The following is a 21460-nucleotide window of genomic DNA, read 5'->3' on the forward strand; positions in this document are numbered from 1 at the left end:
TAGGTTCGGTTCACCTCAATTGTCCTAGAAACCTGGGAGGGGCCATAATCAGCACGCACCTTCTACAATATGGATCTTTGCAAGACTGAAATGGAACCATGCTGACCCTCATCCCCTCCCCTGGATGAAGCTCAGGTGGACACTGGCAACATTCTATCCCTGTGACTCTCCTTTTTGCAGTATTACCTTTGTAATGACCCCCTATCTGCCTCATTCTTCCTCTATGTTGCTTATTCCTCGTGGCTCAGACGGTAAGAAATCTGCCTGCAATGCAGGAGAGGCAAGTTTGATCCCTGGGTCAGAAGATCTCCTGGAGAAGGGAATGGCAACCCACTGCAGTATTCTTGCCTGGAGAATCCCATGGACAGAGGAGTCCATGGGGCTGCGAAGAGCTGGACATGACTGAGCAACTAACAGTAACAAGCTTGTGTCTGGGTCTCAGATTCACTATGAAAACAGAGCGTGTATCTCTTGTTACTGTGTAATTAACTTGGAGCGTATTTTACTTTTTTTCTTTTTTTTTTTCTTTTTTCAAGTCTCAGGTGATTCTTCCCGGATCAATTTTTATCAGTAGAGGAATAAAAGCTGGAAACTGCTTGGTTGAAGCAAACCGTTTCCGTCTTCAGAGAATCTGGTTTAGTGTCTGTCTTCTTTTACTGATAGGATGCTGTGTCCTTTCACGTACATACACACGGAATAAATTCAGAGTACGAGGTCATTACCAACCCAGTTGTATATGACTAATTGTATAGGTCTAATTGTGTATGTATATGCATATATGTCTATGCTAATTGTGGAGAAGGAAATGCCAACCCACTCAGTGTTCTTGCCTGGAGAATCCCACGGACAGAGGAGCCTGGTGGGCTACAGTCCATGGGGTCGCACGAGTCGGACACGACTGAGCGACTAAACCACCATCACCACTACCATATGCTAACTGTATATGGCTTTTTGTATATCTTCTTTTTAACAGAATTTTTTTTTAAAGGAGAAGCAGAATAAGGAAAGCAGATAACGCAGGTTGCAGGCAGAGAGCTGTGAGAATTGCTCACCTCCACAGACCACGCCGTCCAAGTCTTCACAGCGACGATCGTCACATTCACATGTCTTGCCATACACCCTGCTGTCTCCCGGCGGGTAGCAAGTGCACTTGCCACATTCACACTTACCTGCAAAACACACAGGGAAAACACGCTCATTAGGAGACTCACGGAATCAGGAAGACTTTTCAGGAAAACAAGCACCTGATTAGACCAGACCTCCTGGATCGGTATCTAGTCTTTGTCTGCTAACAATTCAGCAAATACCTTCTCCTACATCCCTAAGGTCAAGCTGAAGGTCAAGCGTAAATGCCTAGGAGGTTGAGCTGGAACTGAAGCGACAACTCCTGGCTCGTAGGTGACTCCTGTTTTCTACTTTCCATGTTCTGTTTCATTCCTTTTTGAAGACTCATTCAGTGATGAAACTCCCTGGATGTTTCATATTCCACTATGAGGAGACCATTTAACATAACTGAATCAACTTTATTTATTCTGACACAATTTGAACTAATATGGTCATTAAAAATATTTTTAATTTGGGTCTGTCTGCCACATAAGCAAAAAAAAAATTCTCATGGATACATTTCAACATGATATTTTAGTGCTGATTTGGTGTGAGTTTTTGAGTTCACAGAATTCATCTTAACATGGGACGTGGGTGAGAGTTCATGTCCTAAATATCCTTATTAACCTTGACTTAAAGTTTAAAAGTAGAAACTTGTTTTGGAATTGAGTTTGGTTCACAGTTTGGGAATTTCTTAATTATTTTCCTTATGACTTTCATCATTATTTCCTGAGCTGTAACTATGCCTCAAACACTATAATTTCTTCAACTCCATCCTTTTGTGTTCATGATACCACACATGCACTAACATTATGACTATCATTTTACTAAACAGGAGATGGAGACATATTGAGGCCAAGTAACTTTCTCTGCTGAACCAGCTCTCAAGGGATAGATTCCAAATTTATATCTATTCCCATCATGCTTAAAGTTTGCCTCTAAACATTCGGCCATATTGTGTCTTAATATATCATCACGGAGCTCCAGGAGGCTGTATGAGAAAGCACAGTTCTTTTTTTCTGAGGAATTGGGACTGGTTTGCCAGAAATTCAGCCGAGTGACTACTCCAAGACATCTGTTAGCTCCCTGTCATTATCCCAACCATCATAATTACACACCCACTGAAATGATCATAAGATACTTCAGGGCTGACCCTGCAATGCTGTTAGTCATTCTGTTACTGCATTTGTGTCATGCTAAAGAAATTCTGAGCTGGGATACGATAGGAAAAAGAAAAATTAGTATTTAGAGTCGTATCACTTCAGCACTGTAATTAAAGATAGTCTAACACAGTGATTCATAATCTTTTCTGGCAGAAGTGTCAGGGTCATGGTCCCTTTGAGAATCTGATGAAAGATACAGCAATAGATAGTGCTGTTCTGGCCGCCCTTCAACCCGTCTTTCTACTTGGAGGCAGAGCTGAGTTCAGCAGGAGACAGAGCCCTCCCCCTCCCGCAATGATACCCCTCTTCCAGGGGACTGGTGGACCGAGCAGGGACACACCAGACACCCTTGGCCAGGGCTTGGATTCTTGAGGGTGAGAGCAAGGCACGGGGACTGTGGCAGAGTGGCAAGTGTGACAGCACAGCCATGAGCCTCCAGGGGCGTGGAGGCTGACGCTCCAAAGTGACGGCTGGTTCGTGGCAGTGCCTTGCTTCCCTGGCTTGTGTGAGCGAGCTGTCCAAGCTTGCACTCTGAGCCTAAGCCCTTGGAATAAAATATTTTTTCATCTCAGTGAATGAAGTTGGTGACCTTTATTAGCAATCAAGAACTCTAACTGGTAGACCCCGGATCTGTCCCTGGAAAAATACATGCCAGCATGCATTTATTTTTTTGTAAAATGTCATAAGGATCCATGAGTCTCTACAATTTATTTAAGAGATGAGGAAACTCAAGTACACTGAGGCTGAATGACTTGCCGAAGGTTAGCAAAGTAGACATTAGCCATGTAGCCGTGTTGGTGTTAGAACCCAGATTTTCTGAGCTGTGCATAATATTGCCTGCTCTGCATGAACACACTGGCCCTCTCATGGGTAGATGCGTGAATGACAACTATGATCCAGGCTGTGGACAGAGGCAAACTACATACAGCAGCAGTGAGCGTAGTTGACGAGTCCACGGCAGACAGACGTGGGAAACACCAGTCACACCATTCCTGAGACATAATCCACTCCCGGTTACCAGGGCAGCATCAGTTCTTAAGTTTGAGGGTACATGTGTTTATGGTGACCATTTAATTAACATTTTGAGGCATATAATAAGTTTCCTGACTACGTATTACTGGTTTCTTTGACAACCATGAACACACTACTGGCATATGTGTTTATTTTATTTTTCACTTGAGGAAGAATTAATTAATTTACTCAATATCTATTACTTAGTCATAGTTCAAAAGATTGAACACAAATATCTATCAGATCCAGACTCATTAATAAAATTATGGTATATAAACAAAACAGAATATTATAGCATGTGAGGTTTTAAAAACTTTTTTTGGTTACTCTTCACAACATGTGGGATTTTAGTTCCCCAACCAGGGATTGAACCTCAGCCCTTGGCAGTGAGAGCTCGGAGTCCTAACCATGGAACCATCAGGGAACTCCCCATAGGGGTTTAAATTTCTACACTTCACTGGCCGTATATTCTGCAACTTTCTCTATAAAATTCAAACTAGTGTTCACTAGCCTATTTAAATTTAATCTCTCCATAAACCCTCCCTTGTCCTCCCTGATTAGTTTAGTCACCTGTCAGAATGCAGTGTTCTGTCTAATCCCACAGTACTTAGTCCACACCATTAGTAGATCACTGAATGCAAGCTTTTTACTAAATACATGCCTGAGCCCTACTCTAAGTAGTGATATCTTTATTTCAGGCTGTGGGTGGATTCATGCACTGACAGACTTTATTTTCTTGGGCTCCAAAATCACTGTAGATGGTGACTACAACCACGAAATGAGAAGATACCTGCTTCTTGGAAGAAAAGCTATAACCAGTCTAGACAGCATATTAAAAACCAGAGACATCACTTTGCTGAATAAGGTCTGCATAGTCAAAGCTATGGTTTTTCCAGGAGTCATGTACAGACATTGGAGTTGGACCATAAAGAAGGCTGAAAGCTGAAGAATTGATGCTTCAAATTGTGGTGCTGGAGAAAACTGTTGAGAGTCCCTTGGACAGCAAGAAGATCAAAGCTGTCAATCCTAAAGGAAATCAACTCTGAATATTGGAAGGACTGATGCTGCAGCTGACGCTCCAGTACTCTGGCCACTTGATGCGAAGAGCAGACTCCTTAGAAAAGACCCTGATGCTGGGAAAGATTGAAGGTAGAAGGAGAAGGGGATGACAAAGGATGAGATAGTCGGGTGGCATCACTCACTCAAAGGAAATGAGTTTGAGCAAACACTGGAAGACGGTGAAGGACAGGGAAGCCTGCCTGCTGGAGTCCATGGGGTCGAGGAGAGTCAGACACGACTAAGCAACTGAACTGAACTGTAGGTGGGATCTGTAACTGTATAATATCTGTGATAGATATTAGTATTTACATATTTAATTTAAAAACATGTTGAGAAGCTGTAATTTCAATAACTCACATAAAATCCATTTCTTTCTATTTCTCCAAAAAAAAAATTAACTATATTTTCTGATCCAGAATGAGATGATTTAAGAAGAGCAACATCATCAAAGGCACCTGCCAGCTTGGGAGCAGCAGTTACACTCTCTACAACCTTATTTTCTTCTACTTTTTAAAACGGCAAAACCACACTTGCATACAGGCTCAACAGTGGGAGAGTAATTAGGGGCTCACATAAAACAGAAAAGAGATTAGCACTTCACTAACACAGTCGTCCTTCGCCTAAAATAATAGGTTTACCATAGCAACCTGATTGCACCAGGAAAAGCTCCTGCCAAATGCATCTGAAGTTCCCTTGAAATTTCCACAAGGAGGAATTAAACACTCGAGAACTATAATATTCTGTACCATTTCATCTAAGTACAAATATTTCGTGTGTGAGAATAAAGTCATCTTCCATCAGACAAATTTAAAGGGAAGAGGCACCTTCACCTACTGCTTCAAAGTGAGCAGGAGGATGTCTTATAATTCAAGCCACACTGATGCTACTTCAGCTAGTCAAGGAAGAGATGCTGGTGACTTTTTAAAAACGAGGATAAATGTCAATCCTTCCTTTCATGTTTTCTTAGTATACAAGGATTGAAGTAATCAATCACAGACCTTTGGGCCAAAGGTAAAGAATCTGCTTCCCAATGCAGGAGACTCAACAGTTGAGGGTTCGATCCCTGGGTCGGGAAGATCACACGGAGGAGAAAATGGCAAGCCGCTCCAGTATTCTTGTCTGGGAAGTTCCATGGACAGAGGAGTCTGGCGGGCTATAGTCCATGGGGGTCTCAAAGAGTTGGACACAACTTAGTGACTGAGCATGCACGCAAGGCATTTGAACAAATGGCGCACTTATATCATTTTCTGTTGTCTGTCTAAAATTGAAATTGCGATATGGCAGCAGCAGAGCTCACTTTTCTGTAGAGCTTTCCCAAGGTCTTGAGGAGAATATCACAGAGGAAGTCTATTAGACCTCGAAGTAAGATGATCTCATTATTTCACCCTTAAGATTAGTTTCTATAATGACTAACATTACTCAACTCACTTATTTCTAACAAAAATTTTCTAAAGTAGGTAGCCATTATCACACTCACTTACCAGTATAACTCAGAAACTAAGCAATAGTTTTAAGGTTAAACAACAACAACAGAGAATGAATGGGTTTGGAAATGTGGAGCTTACGTAATTAATCAATGTGGTCAATCCCAAATGAGGCAATATAAAGGAGAAAAGAAATCTCCATCTTCCTAGCTGGTAAATCTATTGGCCAGATAGTGGGTGGCACCTTGCTTCACAAAGTTTAGGGATTCTGCAAACAAAAATCAGCCATAAAAAGAAAGAAAAACTCACTCAGTTATAGTGAGGTTGGATGAACCTGGAGTCTGTCATACGGAGTGAAGTAAATTAGAAAGGGAAAAACAAATATCACATATTAACACATACATACGGAATCTAGAAAAATGCTACTGATGAACCCATTTGCAGGACAGGAATAGTGACACAGATGTACAGAATAGACTTGTGGACACAAGGTAGGGAAGGAGAGGGTGGGACGAGTTGAGAGAGTAGTGTTGCTGTTCATACACTACCATGTGTAAAACAGTTGGCTCGTGGGAAGCTGCCGGAGAAGGCGACGGCACCCCACTCCAGTACTCTTGCCTGGAAAATCCATGGACGGAGGAGCCTGGTAGGCTGCAGTCCATGGGGTCGCTAAGAGTTGGACACGACTGAGCGACTTCACTTTCACTTTTCACTTTCCTGTATTGGAGAAGGACATGGCAACCCACTCCAGTGTTCTTGCCTGGAGAATCTCAGGGACGGGGGAGCCTGGTGGGCTGCTGTCTATGGGGTCGCAGAGTCGGACACGACTGAAGCGACTTAGCAGCAGCAGCAGCAGTGGGAAGCTGCTGTATAACTCAGGGAGCTCAGCCTGGTGCTTTGTGATGACCTGGGGAGGTGGGGGGATGGGATGGTACGTGGCAGGTTCAAGAGGGAGGGGATATATGTATACTTACAGCTGATTCCTGTTGTTGTATAGCAGAAACCAATACAACATTGTAAAGTAATCATCCTCCAATTAAAAATTACAAAAAAAAATCCTATTACATCCAGGCATATACTTGTTTGGTACTGAATTAATGACTCCATTCTAGGTCCTAAGCACAAGCAATTGTAATTCACCAGGAAATACTCTATGAGATAAATGTCAAAGGATAGACAAAGCAACAAATGCTATTTACCAGCGAAAGAGCTGATACAATCGGAGAAACATTTCTATAGGAAGTTTCTCGAAGATAAACTATATTTGGGCAAAGAGGGAAAACGTGGAATCAAATCCTCATCACTTTTAAATTCTTGCTTGGTTTTGTCACTTTAAAAAATTCAAAAGTGTGAGTGAATATATCACTTCCTTCATAGTTCAAGAGTGCTAATTAAATTGATTTGAAACAAGTGTGGACTCTCTTTCCACACCAGAGATAATTAGAAAATTTATTTTACAAATTGAATAATGAAATCCATGTAACAATAAACAATACATTTCTATCAATGAGCTAACCTTTTACAGTGAAGAAAAAATAAACTATAAAGCAATATTTTCTACTTATTTCTTAATTATTCTTTATTTCTGAATCTGCCAATATTAATTTTTCCACATGATGAAACATTAGAAAGAACATTGAGTATATACGTAAGAGTATCCATATATGAGGATATATGTGTACATGTACATTTAAATTTGAAGCTATTGTTAATACCATGTGAGCAACTTTTCCTCAAACTGTTCTTGCAAAAAAAAACAAAGACAGTTTGTACTATTCTTAAGTCTTCTAACATCAAAAGTATATTAAAATAAAAATATTTTAAATTTAAAAAATATACAAGTAAAATCCTAAACATAATTTATCTATGTAACTAAATGTTTCAGTAAAAAATAAAGCCCTATCGATAATTAGGTGTACTTTTAGCCATACATTTTACATTCACTTTTGGAAAACATATTCAGGTCTTAAGACATTTTTTTCTCAATAAAGCAGTGTCAAAAATATGCAGAGCCTGGGAATTACACAGCCAAAAATGTCAGAAACTCAATAATCTTACAATTTAAGGATATAGCAAACTTGCTTTAACTTTGCCATTTTATAGCACAGTTGACATAATCAGAATTAATAGGCAAGAGTTACAGGGAAACAGTCTAATATACTGTAATAAATAATATTACACACATCAGAGTAGTTCACTCTGATGGAATGTACTGCCATGGTAAGGAGTAAGCTTTCATCACTAAAGGAACTGAAGTCAATAAGGCAGTCTCTGATAAAAGTTAAGAATTTGTGCTCTGGGTTCAGAAAGACCTAAGATAGAATTTAATATCTATCACTTACACGTTCTATAATCTTAGGAAATAAATAAACTTTTCATTTAAAATTTACTAAATTGGGAATACCTACTTAATTAGGCAATCCCTTGGAGGAGGAAATGGCAACCCACTCCAGCATTCTTGCCTGAAAAATCCCATGGAAGAAGAAGCCTGATGGGCTACCGCGTCCATGGGGTCGCAAAAAATCAGAACACAACTCAGCAACTGAGCATGAATGCACTTAATAAATAACTTTAAAGGGACAAAAACAGAAATATGTATTTTTTAAAATATTGCCCTTTGGATTTTCTAAGCACCACTGTGATATTTGCTTGTGGTACAGTGTTTAAACTTAAAAAAAAAAAAAAATGTATAACCTATAGAGTAAAAGTGAAGCGAAGTGAAGTGAAGTCACTAGTCTTGTCTGACTCTTTGCAACCCCATGGACTATAGCCTGCCAGGCTCCTCCGTCCATGGAATTTTCCAGGCAAGAATACTGGGATGGGTTGCCATTTTTTTCTCCAGGGGATCTTCCCAACCCAGGGATCGAACCCAGGTCTCCCACATTGTAGTCAGATGCTTTTACCATCTGAGCCACCAGGGAAGTCCCCACAAATAGAATCACATAATTATCAAAATGGGCTTCCTTGGCAACTCAGTGGTAAAAAAATCTGCCTGCAATGCAGCAGACAAGGGTTTGATCCCTGGGTTGAGAAGATCCCCTGGAGAAGGAAATGGCAACCTACTCAGTATTCTTGAGTAGGTTGATATCCTGTGGACAGAGAACCCTTGCAGGCCTTAGTCCATGGGGTCCGAAAGAGTCAGACAAGACTTAGTCACTAAACAACAACAATTATCAATATAATTTTATATAATGGGAAGTAATATATCATTTTCACAGCTAATCCATTTTTCTGTTATATGAATGTCCACTTCCTTTTTTATTTTTACCAACAACATATTTCAGATAACTTATGGTTTCTAGACTAAATATGCTAATTCTTTAAAAGGTATTTTATTCTGATGTTATTTTTCAACAAACTCCTATGACACCTGGAAGTCCTATTTCCATTTTTTCTTTAGCCCCAGAAACAATTTTTAACTAGCAAGAAGTTCAATATATGAGATTAAGTCAAAGCCTCCTAAGGCAGCCTGGACTTAAGTGGCCAAGATTCTAGAGAAAATGGAACCATAGGATAGTGAGTTCTCCTTGATACACAAATAATCCCCTTCATACATTTGTCAAGCCTGAACTTTTTAGGGCAAGAGGATAAAGCATTAAGCAGGAAGCAACATCTAAAAGAGGAATAAACTAGATGGAGATTTTGGCTTTTTCATCTGGCTGGCAAGGTAGTACTTGGAACTCAGGGACCTTTGAGAAGGAGGGCATTGATGAACAGAACATAAACATTCCAGGTTTTCACTTTAGAAGTCATGCTAATACCTGATTGGATTGAAGTTATCTGCCTTTGTACATACATCTTTCAGACAAAAAGTAAATTATCTCTTCAAGGAAGATGACATCATTCACAAAATTTTACCAATTTTATTAAACGATATTCATACTCAATGGCAAAAGAACAGGTGTTTCAAGAGACAGGACAGAATGACTATTTCAATACAATGTAATACTGAGCAGAGAACATCGATATTTCCATGGCTAATCTTGTTCAGTCGCCAAGTCGTCTCTGACTCTACTCGACCCCATGGACTACAGCATGCCAGGCTTCCCTGTCCCGCACCATCTCCCGGAGTTCAAGTTTACTGTGCAGAAAGGCAAATGACTAATCTTAGCTACCTAGAAAAACTGAACGAGGACCAAGCAGATGAGGCATTCCCTGTTCCTTGGACACTACCTGATAAGAGCAAACATTTCATAAGGATATTGACTTTGATAAGAATATTCAATATTCTCTGATAAGATAAAGAATATTCTTTGATAAGAATATTAAAAGTAGCATAGAGATGGAGGAAGAAAGAGAAATATGCTTCCAAATAAGGGGAAGAGAAAAAGAAGGATGATGTTGCAAGAGAAAGAACTCTCAAACACATGCAATTAGCTGCTTGTACTGGTAATGGAAAAACTGTCAGAAAATAAAGGTATTTGAAACGCAAGTCCTTCATGCAAGCCTTCTATGGGGTCACACAGAGTCAGACACGACTGAAGTGACTTAGCAGCAGCAGCATGCAAGCCTTTGTATCTCCCTGACTACAGGAAAATATCCCCTGGAGAAGGGAATGACTACCCACTCCAGTGTTCTTGCTTGGAGAATTCCATGGACAGAAGAACCTGGCAGGCTACAGTCCATGGAGTTGCAAAGAGTTGGACAAGACTGAGCGACTAACACTTTCATACATAGGTTAAATAGTCGTTTGTTTGGAATAAAACCTAATTTTACCCTGGGTCCCTTCATATTATGAGTTAAACTCTGCTTATGTGTCTCTTACTCAAGTCTTGGATAAAATCAAAGTGAATACAAACTAATAAAAAACAAATCACATGGAATTGCTAATTGTCAAAAACATTTGTGCCACTGTTTGAAAAGCAACGTATTCTTTGAAGGAACAGGAAATTGCAATATCAGTTTTTCAGGGAGATGACTTCTGCTCTCAGCTAATCTAGCCAAAGAGGAAGGCTAGTCAATCAATCCTAGCAATAATAGTCAACATCGCTGCTGCAAAAGCTATTCAGCCAATGAAATTAGGTAATAAAAGAAAACAAAGAAAGGATAAGAGATTAGATGCTTGAAACAATGATGAAGTTTGCATCGCACAAAAAGCAGTATCAGAGGAATCCTGATTAATCAGGACTTCCCTGGTGGCTCAGACAGTAAAGCGTCTTGCTTACAATGCGGGAGACCTGGGTTCGATCCCTGGGTCAGGAAGATCCTCTGGAGAAGGAAATGGCAACCCACTCCTGTGCTCTTGCCTGGAAAATCCCATGGACAGAGGAGCATGGTGGGCCTCAGTCCACTGGGTCCCAAAGAGTCAGACACGACTGAGCGACTTCACTTTCACTTTTCACTTTTGAGATATCTTTGGCTTAAATACATCTGATTGCCTGAGAGTCCAAAGGATTGACTGCTTGCCCATGAAAGTGAAAGTGAAGTTGCTCAGTCATGTCCAACTCTTTGGGATCCAGTGGACTGTAGCCCACCATGCTCCTCTGTCCATGGGATTTTCCAGGCAAGAGTACTGGAGTAGGTTGCCATTTCCTTCTCCAGAGGATCTTCCTGATCCAGGGATCGAACCCAGGTCTCCTGCATTGCAAGCAAGATGCTTTACCATATGAGCCACCAGGGAAGTCCATGATGTATTATGTAATGAGAACTTGCACTAATTCCACTGGGGATTTTAATTCATATATTTATTTTCTTTTTTTGGCTAGGAAATGATAAATGCTTTATGGAAAGTATAATTAATAAACATTCTAAATGCATTCTCTTCCAAATATAAGTTTCTTGTTTATCCCCTACTTATTTGTGTGTGTGTGTGTGTGAGATGTGATTTTAAATCAGTTCTTATTAATTTTCACTTTTTGAATTAGTGTTACAAAAGATATATTACAATGAAGTACATAGTATGTGGGCATTAGCTTCTGGTAATAAAAAGAATAGAAATATACTGGACTTACAATGCTTATTCCATAGCTGTGCTTATGGGAAGTCATGTAATTCTTCAAGAAACTCAAAACCAAAACTGTGAGCTGGAATAAGAGCAATTAGCATCAGCTCATATGAAAGAGGTCCTGAGAGTCAAAGCCCACAGCAGCACTTCAAGCAACAAAGCAGAGAAGGTGAGTCTGGGATTCCTTGAGTAAACTGGAAAGAAAGCTAAAGAGATCCAAGATCAGTCATTTCCTTGGGAGAATCTAACACAAGACCTTGATGAAGACAAGTATCCTGAAATTAGGCTTCAAAATGTTCCAGAGCTTAGAATAAACCATGTATAAGGCTTCCCTGTTGACTCAATCTGCCTGCAATGAGGGAAACCCAGGTTCGATCCCTGGGTCAGGAAGATCCCCTGGAGGAGGGCAGGGCAACCCACTCCAGTATTCTTACCTGGAAAAACCCCACGGATGGAGGAGTCAGGTGGGCTACAATCTATGGGGTCACAGAAAGCCGGACATGACCGAGCAATTAACACACACACACAAGCTCCCAACTGAAGACCAACAAATGTATACATAAACCACCATCAGTGACAGTCAGTAAAGATAGTAGTTTTTACTGGACAAGATGGAGCGACTAGGCACACATGGACTGAATGTTGTCTAAATACCTGTCTTGCCATCTTTTCTTAAATATATTTGCTACAGAATGGTTCCAAATAAGAAAAGGAGTACGTCAAGGCTGTATATTGTCACCCTGCTTATTTAACTTCTATGCAGAGTACATCATGAGAAACACTGGGCTGGAGGAAGCACAAGCTGGAATCAAGATTGCTGGGAGAAATATCAATAACCTCAGATATGCAGATGACACCACCCTTATGGCAGAAAGTGAAGAGGAACTAAAAAGCCTCTTGATGAAAGTGAAAGACGAGAGTGAAAAAGTTGGCTTAAAGCTCAACATTCAGAAAACGAAGATCATGGCATCTGGTCCCATCACTTCATGGCAAATAGATGGGAAACAGTGGAATCAGTGGCTGACTTTATTTTTCTAGGCTCCAAAATCACTGCAGATGGTGACTACAGCCATGAGATTAAAAGATGCTTACTCATTGGAAGGAAAGTTATGACCAACCTAGATAGCATATTTAAAAGCAGAGACATTACTTTGTCAACAAAGGTCCATCTAGTCAAGGCTATGGTTTGTCCAGTGGTCATGTATGGATGTGAGAGTTGGACTATAAAGAAAGCTGAGCACAGATGCTTTTGAACTGTGATGTTGGAGAAGATTCTTGAGGGTCCCTTGAACTGCAAGGAGATCCAACCAGTCCATCTTAAAGGAGATCAGTCTTGGGTGTTCATTGGAAGGACTGATTTTGAAGCTGAAACTCCAAAACTTTGGCCACCTGATGTGAAGAGCTGACTCATCTGAAAAGACCCTGATGCTGGGAAAGATTGAGGGCAGGAGGATAAGGGGACAACAGAGGATGAGATGGTTGGATGGCATCACCGACTTAATGGACATGGGTTTGTGTGGACTCCAGGAGTTGGTGGTGATGGACAGGGAGTCCTGGCGTGCTGCAGTTCATGGGATCGCAAAGAGTCGGACACAACTGAGCAACTGAACTGAACTGAACCCTGATGTTTGTTACGTGATAATACCAATAACCAGGTCATTTACACATCTGTTTCTATAGTCTGTTGTGGTCTTCTTGGTCCTATTTGTTATTTCTCTGACTGTCAGAAATTGTGTAGGAAAAGAGTACAGGGTCTCTGGATTACAGTCCCTTAACCAGAAATAAGTCACTTATTTTTTTTTTTCTTTTGCTGCACAGCACGTGGGATCTTAGTTCCTGGACCAGGAACCCCTGCCCTGTGCACTGGGAGCACAGAGTCTTAACCACTGGACCACCAGGGAAGTCCTGGACTTCTTACAAGCAGAGAGAGCAGTGACTCTCATCCTGGGGAAATCGTGCTCCCCAGGGGCATTTGGTAATGTCCGGAGATATTTTTGAGTGTAATGATGGGTTGCAGGCTTCCCTCGTGTCTAGTAACGAACAGAAACACTGCTGAACACCCTACAAAGCAGAGAACAGCCCCACAACAAAGAATTAGCTAGCTGAAAATATTAATTGTGCTGCTATTGAGAAACTCTAAGACAGGTGAGGGAAGATCACCTTAATTCAAATAAAGAAGAGCTCAGCTGAGGCTGAGTTGCATTTATTCCTTGTTTTCCTCTCCCCTTCTCAAGAGGTCCAAATACAGAGGCCTCTGCACTCACTCACACACACACACACACACACACACACACGTGCACATATGCATGCTCACATGGAAATCAGCTCACCCAAGTTTACACTTCCTCCTTTAAGACTGACCACTGTCCCATCCTCTAGGAAGTGGTCTGCCACTTGTCCAGCCCCCATGCACAACCACCATTGAAGGCTCGATTAGGTATCACTATGATGTTGAAAATAGAACCTTGGCGGTACTCCAGCCTGATACTCATGGATACTGATCGATCTATATAGATATTGATGGATCTAAAATGTGCTCCATGATGCTGAAGTCTGTTTGATACCTTTTAATCTAGGCTTCTCATTTGCATCTTGTATTCAGTGTTTATGCAAGACATTAAAACTTCATACCATGACCTAAGACATGCACTTACTATATTTTTTAATGTATATCCCCATAACCCCTGTTAAAAATCACGTTCCTAATTGCAAGTAGATCTTAAAATATTACATACACGGACACACACATGCATGAAAATACTAAGTGCCTTTTGCATTTAAAACTATGATTGGGCTGATTTAAATGTGTTATTTTCACAGTAATTCATGACCATAAATCAACACAGGATCAATGTAAATAAAAATAAAATACATACATATAAGGCAGTAAATTCCCCATTACACTCAGCTCCAGGGACAATTACTGTTAACTTTGTAGTGAATTCTAGCCTTTTATCTACACCTATTTCTACCTACATGAGTAAACAAGGCAATATAATTTCATCTCAAATTGTAACATAAATATTCTAGCTAAGAGCACTTTGAAAGGATTCACTTTAATTAAGATCATTCTTCCAGTAGCCTTTCTCATGACCTAACCTGTAGCTGCATTTCATCCCACATTATGCTCTTATATTTTTTAAAGAGCAGATATATCTGGTACCAGCCAAAACCTCTGCTGCACACATTCGAGCTGTGCCTGCTGTCAGAATTTCAGGTGTAGATTAATTTACTTAAAGCCCGACTAATTGGCCATTCACTCTGGGTGGAGACAGAATGCTAATTTATTCACCTAAATCAGTAAGTAGGCCATCTCTGGAAGAAGAAATTCATCTTTTTACACTACTTTTTTGAAACTGTTCATGAACTCTTACAAATGAGCTTCTTTATCATGAGTGCCAGCCACGAGATAAGAAGGGACAGGAAACTCAGGAAAGTCTTTCCTTTGCTCCCTCCATTCAGGATTACTCTAGTGCAGATTAATCAACAGAGAACCGTTCGTTCTCTGCTTCATCATCTGTAGAGACGATCATTAATATTCCACCATGCAGAGAGCATTCTAGGTGCTAATACGGAACTCAGAGGGAGAGTGTCTAAAACCTAAATCAAACAGATGAGACTATTAAGATTGATGGTCCCAAGGAAGAAAACGTTACTTTCCAATACGAATTCCAATTTCCACAGAATGAAAACTGACCTCAACATATTTTGTAACTATAAAGAAAACCACTATTGTGCTTTGGGCAGGTTTAGCTAATAGGTAAGAGGAGTCATACAAAATAAAGTAAGTCAAGATGAAAGAGAGTGGCCCATAGTAACATGCAAAATGGGGATAAGAATGCATCACAAGATGCATTTTTTAAAGTTTTATATTAACGGGTGATGGGCAGGTGAGGAGGAAGTTAAAATTATATCATTGGGGTTTGCAATTTGGTGTATGTGTTAGATTAGACCATTTACCATGATTGGCATATCATCAGAGAGGTGGCATGTTTAAGACTTAAAATAATGAATTAAAAGAAATGTTCAAAGAAATAATTTATTTAAACAGTAAATGATAAATTTTATGCAAGCTGAATTAAAACCAAAGTACACTGGGCTAAGCATAACTTTAAAGCTCACTGAACTTAAATGCTAACAATTACATTTGTTTTCAAATCTTAAACCCTCACACACCATATCAGCTTCATTATGTTTAAGGCTAAGTCAAGGTACTTTCCTTTCTGCCTTTGGAGTAGTTTTCTATCAGAAGCAATACTGGGAACACAGTTTAATCAACTTAATCAACACTATTTGAGCAAAAGAGGACCCTGAATATATATCTAAGATGTATTTTATTGACCAAAAAATTGGCAGGTAGAGATGCCAGTTCGATCCCTGTATCACCTTCCCGGTGATGCCAGGAAGATCCCTGGAGAAGGAAATGGCAACCCACTCCAGTATTCCTGCCTGGGGAATCCCATGGACAGAGCAGTATGGTGGGTTAGCATCCATGGGGTCACAAAAGAGTAAGGCAGGACTTAATGACTAAACAGTGACAATAACGATGCATGGAGCTTCAAAATAAAAAAACAACTAAACTACTCCTTAAAAACATATTTAATAAGGACGCCTTTTAGTAATACACAAAGAAAAGGGAAGTATAGCCAACTATTACAAACAAGTTAAAATGTGAGTGCATTTTGAAAACAGAGAAGTATGTTGATGACATAAGTTCCTCTGTGAATATACATCATATTACCTGGATATTAAGGCTTCCAGTTGCTTCTCTGAAGGGCAATTATCAATGGCAGCAATCAATGGGGAAAGGTATGCCCACTGTTACAAGAACTGCCAACAACCAGTCAGCTCATGCGCCTGAACATGGCATGTCAGTGGGAGGTTGTAACAGAGAAGCAAATGAATTTTAGAGGTAATAGTGCATGTTTGCTTTAAATGCAGGCAAAGAGATAAGACTGATAGATTCAGTTCAGTTCAATTCAGTCACTCAGTCATGTCTGACTCTTTGCGACCCCATGAATTGCAGCATGCCAGGCCACCCTGTCCATCACCAACTCCCGGAGTTTACCCAAACTCATGTCCATTGAGTCGGTGATGCCATCCAGCCATCTCATCCTCTGTCGTCCCCTTCTCATCCTGCCCCCAATTCCTTCCAGCATCAGGGTCTTTTCCAATGAGCATGAGGTGGCCAAAGTATTGGAGTTTCAGCTTCAGCATCAGTCCTTCCAATGAACACCCAGGACTGGTCTCCTTTAGGATGGACTGGTTGGATCTCCTTGCAGTCCAAAGGACTCTCAAGAGTCTTCTCCAACACCACACTTCAAAAGCATCAATTCTTCGGCACTCAGCTTTCTTCACAGTCCAACTCTCACATCTATACATGACCACTGGAAAAACCATAGCCTTGACTAGACGAACCTTTGTTGGCAAAGTAATGTCTCTGCTTTTGAATATGCTATCTAGGTTGGTCATAACTTTCCTTCCAAGGAGTAAGCGTCTTTTAATTTCATGGCTGCAGTCACCATCTGCAGTGATTTTGGAGCCCTCAAAAATAAAGTCTGACACTGTTTCCACTGTTTCTCCATCTATTTCCCATGAAGTGATGGGACCAGATGCCATGATCTTCATTTTCTGAATGTTGAGCTTTAAGCCAACTTTTTCACTCTCCTCTTTCACTTTCATCAAGAGGCTTTTTAGTTCCTCTTCACTTTCTGCCATAAGGGTGGTGTCATCTGCATATCTGAGGTTATTGATATTTCTCCCAGCAATCTTGATTCCAGCTTGTGCTTCTTCCAGCCCAGTGTTTCTCATGATGTACTCTACATAGAAGTTAAATAAGTAGAGTGACAATATACAGCCTTGACGTACTCCTTTTCCTATTTGGAACCAGTCTGTTGTTCCATGTCCAGTTCTAACTGTTGCTTCCTGACCTGCATATAGGTTTCTCAAGAGGCAGGTCAGGTGGTCTGGGATTCCCATCTCTTGAAGAATTTTCCACAGTTTATTGTGATCCACACAGTCAAAGGCTTTGGCATAGTCAATAAAGCAGAAATAGATGTTTTTCTGGAACTCGCTTGGCTTTTTTGATGATCCAGTGGATGTTGGCAATTTGATCTCTGGTTCCTCTGCCTTTTCTAAAACCAGCTTGAACATCAGGAAGTTCACGGTTCATGTATTGCTGAAGCCTGACTTGGAGAATTTTGAGCATTACTTTACTAGCGTGTGAGATGAGTGCAATTGTGCAGTAGTTTGAGCATTCTTTGGCATTGCCTTTCTTTGGGATTGGAATGAAAACTGACCTTTTCCAGTCCTGTGGCCACTGCTGAGTTTTCCAAATTTGCTGGCATATTGAGTGCAGCACTTTCACAGCATCATCTTCCAGGATTTGAAATAGCTCCACTGGAATTCCATCACCTCCACTATCTTTGTTTGTAGTGATGCTTTCTAAGGCCCACTTGACTTCACATTCCAGGATGTCTGGCTATAGGTCAGTGATCACACCATCGTGATTATCTGGGTCGTGAAGATCTTTTTTGTACAGTTCTTCTGTAGTATCACATAAAGGGGAAGCAAAAACTGGGTTTACAGATTTAGAAGTTCTAATTAAGAAACAAAGGAGAAGGACTTCCCTGACCGCCCACTGGTTAGGACTTTGACTTTCAATGCAAGTTCAATCACCAGTGGGAGAGTTAAGATCCCACATACCTTGTGGCAGAAAAACCAAAATGTATAACAGAAATGATATTGTAACAAATTAAATAAAGACTTTAAAAAAAATGGTCCACATAAAAAGATCTTTAAAAAAAAAAAGAAGCAGAGAAGAAACTCAAAATAACATTGTCAACACAACATTATATACACCAAGTTGCTTCTTCGCTCATACACCAAGATGATCTCAAGTTCTGCAGTGTCCCTGCACTAAGAATGCTTTAATTTCATGCAGGAAGAGAACTACAACAGGGATTTGCATTTTCTGAGGATAAATTATTAGTGCATTAATTTGACTAAATATATCTCTCTACCACTTGTCTTCCTACATTTAAATATGCATGTCTAACAATTGATTTTTGCAATATGTCCACTTTCCCCCACACACGACAACAGAGAAGATAAACCAAACACCTATTCTACACCATCAATCAAAGTGGTAATTCCGGAGTGTCCGTTTCCTTCTCCTGCATTCTATGAACATTCCTGAACATTCTCCCACTTTTTCCCATCTAGCAGTTGATACATTTAAATAATTATAACAAAGCACTTGCAGGGGATTAGACATTCACTGAGACCTTCATTGTCTTCAGGCCGTGAATTTGGATTTTCCACATCTTGGTTGGTCTTGGGATGGAATTCCTGACAATGTCCTGTCAGCAAGGAAACAGTCCTACCCTGAGACAGTGGGGTGACTGTGGCCCTGCAACTCACTTCCTGGTGTTGTACTAAATACTCCCTGTCCACTGTTTGATTTCTTCTCCAACATGACCCCTTGGAAGAAGGTCCTGATTTAATCCCTGTTTTGCAGACAAGGCACATGGATTTACAGGGTTTAAGTACTTAAGTGAAAGTCACACAGTCAGTGAATAGTGGGGCCAAGATTCAATCCAGTATCTACTAACTCATAAATATAAATTTAAATAACTAAGTTATACCTATTCTTAATTTTGGACAAATGCCACAAGTAATTAACACTATCAGAATATAATGTAATATACGTCTTGCTTTTCAGAATGAAATAAGAGTCATGATATTAAAATTACTCTAAATGCAAGAGGAAGTCCTAGGGAAATGTCTAATTGAAACGTCTAAGTATCTAATAATATCAAGCATAGAGGGAAAAGATGGTTGGATGGCATCACTGACTTAACGGACATGAATCTGAGCAAACTTCCTGAGATAGTGAAGGACAGGGAAGCCTGGTGTGCTGCAGTCCATGGGGTTGCAAAGAGTTAGACACGATTTAGTGACTGAAAAACAACAACAGTGTGTTTAATCGCTAAGTCGTGTCTGACTCTTGTGAACCCATGGACTGTAGCCTGCCAGGCTCCTCTGCCCATGGGATACTCCAGGCAAGCATACTGGAGTGGGTTGCCATTTCCTTCCCCAGGGATCTTCCTGATCCAGAGATTGAACCCAGGTCTCCCACACTGCAGGCAGATTCTTTACCAATTGACCTATGAGGGAAGAAGACAATAATAACAACACCAACAGAGGGACAAAAATATGTACCATCTCCTTACAAAACACATTTGCAAACCAGTTTGTTCATTTCGAAAACAAACGTATTTTTTCTTCTTAAAAGAAAGAAAATAAGGCACATCTTCTAATGCTGTTAGTATATATCTGACAAAATATAAAACCATGGTATGTGGCATCAGTTATATTTACCTTATTCAAAAATCTCTTGGGGTTTGAAGACCTGATGAGAAAACTGAGATTCAATGGCACTGTGAACTTAAGAGACCCATGCATTTTTAGGAAAACAACCAACTCTGTCTCTCAGTCTCTGTCTCTCCCTTTCTCTCATTCTGGCCCTCATCACTCCTTCAGTTCAGTTCAGTTGCTCAGTCGTGTCTGACTCTTTGCATCCCCATGAATCGCAGCATGCCAGGCCTCCCTGTCCATCACCACCTCCCGGAGTTCACTCAGACTCACGTCCATCAAGTCAGTGGTGCCATCCAGCCATCTCATCCTCTGCCGTCCCCTTCTCCTCCTGCCCCCAATCCCTCCCAGCATCAGGGTCTTTTCCAATGAGTCAACCCTTCACATGAGGTGGCCAAAGTATTGGAGTTTCAGCTTCAGCGTCAGTCCTTCCAATGAACACCCAGGACTGGTCTCCTTTAGGATAGACTGGTTGGATCTCCTTGCAGTCCAAGGGACTCTCAAGAGTCTTCTCCAACACCACAGTTCAAAAGAATCAATTCTTCGGTGCTCAGCCTTCTTCACAGTCCAACTCTCACATCTATACATGACCACTGGAAAAACCATAGCCTTGACTAGATGGACCTTTGTTGGCAATGTAATATCTCTGCTTTTGAATATGCTATCTAGGTTGGTCATAACTTTCCTTCCAAGGAGTAAGCGTCTTTTAATTTCATGGCTGCAGTCACCATCTGCAGTGATTTTGGAGCCCCCAAAAATAAAGTCTGACACTGTTTCCACTGTTTCCCCATCTATTTCCCATGAAGTGGTGGGACCAGATGCCATGATCTTCGTCTTCTGAATGTTGAGCTTTAAGCCAACTTTTTCACTCTCCTCTTTCACTTTCATCAAGAGGCATCTTAGTTCCTCCTCACTTTCTGCCATAAGGGTGGTGTCACCTGCATATCTGAGGTTATTGACATTTCTCCCGGCAATCTTGATTCCAGCTTGTGCTTCTTCTAGCCCAGCATTTCTCACGATGTACTCTGCATAGAAGTTAAATAAGCAGGGTGACAATATACAGCCTTGATTTACTCCTTTTCCTATTTGGAACCAGTCTGTTGTTCCATGTCCAGTTCTAACTGTTGCTTCCTGACCTGCATACAGGTTTCTCAAGAGGCAGGTCAGGTGGTCTTGGATTCCCATCTCTTGAAGAATTTTCCACAGTTTATTGTGATCCAATATTTTATTGAACAAATCAGACAAAGATGCCTACATGTTAAAGCACAGTACGCTAAGAATGTGACCAAAGTAGCTGGGACTTCCCTGGGGGTCCAGTCGCTAAGTTTCCAAAGGTTTGATCCCTAGTCAGGGAACTAGATCCCACAAGCTGCAACTAA

The 21460-nt window shown here is 40.6% G+C and overlaps 1 protein-coding gene across 1 annotated transcript in view; it reads right to left on the minus strand.

Annotated features, from left to right (window-relative positions):
* ITGBL1 (integrin subunit beta like 1) overlaps positions 1-21460 on the minus strand; it is a 236817-nt gene that overhangs the window by 31058 nt on the left and 184299 nt on the right. Inside the window, exon 8 of the mRNA XM_070380773.1 lies at positions 1053-1169. Within this exon, the coding sequence (XP_070236874.1) occupies positions 1053-1169 (117 nt within the window). The remainder of the gene's footprint in view (positions 1-1052; positions 1170-21460) is intronic.

Source organism: Bos mutus, chromosome 12, assembly GCF_027580195.1.
Source record: "Bos mutus isolate GX-2022 chromosome 12, NWIPB_WYAK_1.1, whole genome shotgun sequence".
In the NCBI taxonomy this organism is placed as follows: domain Eukaryota; kingdom Metazoa; phylum Chordata; class Mammalia; order Artiodactyla; family Bovidae; genus Bos; species Bos mutus.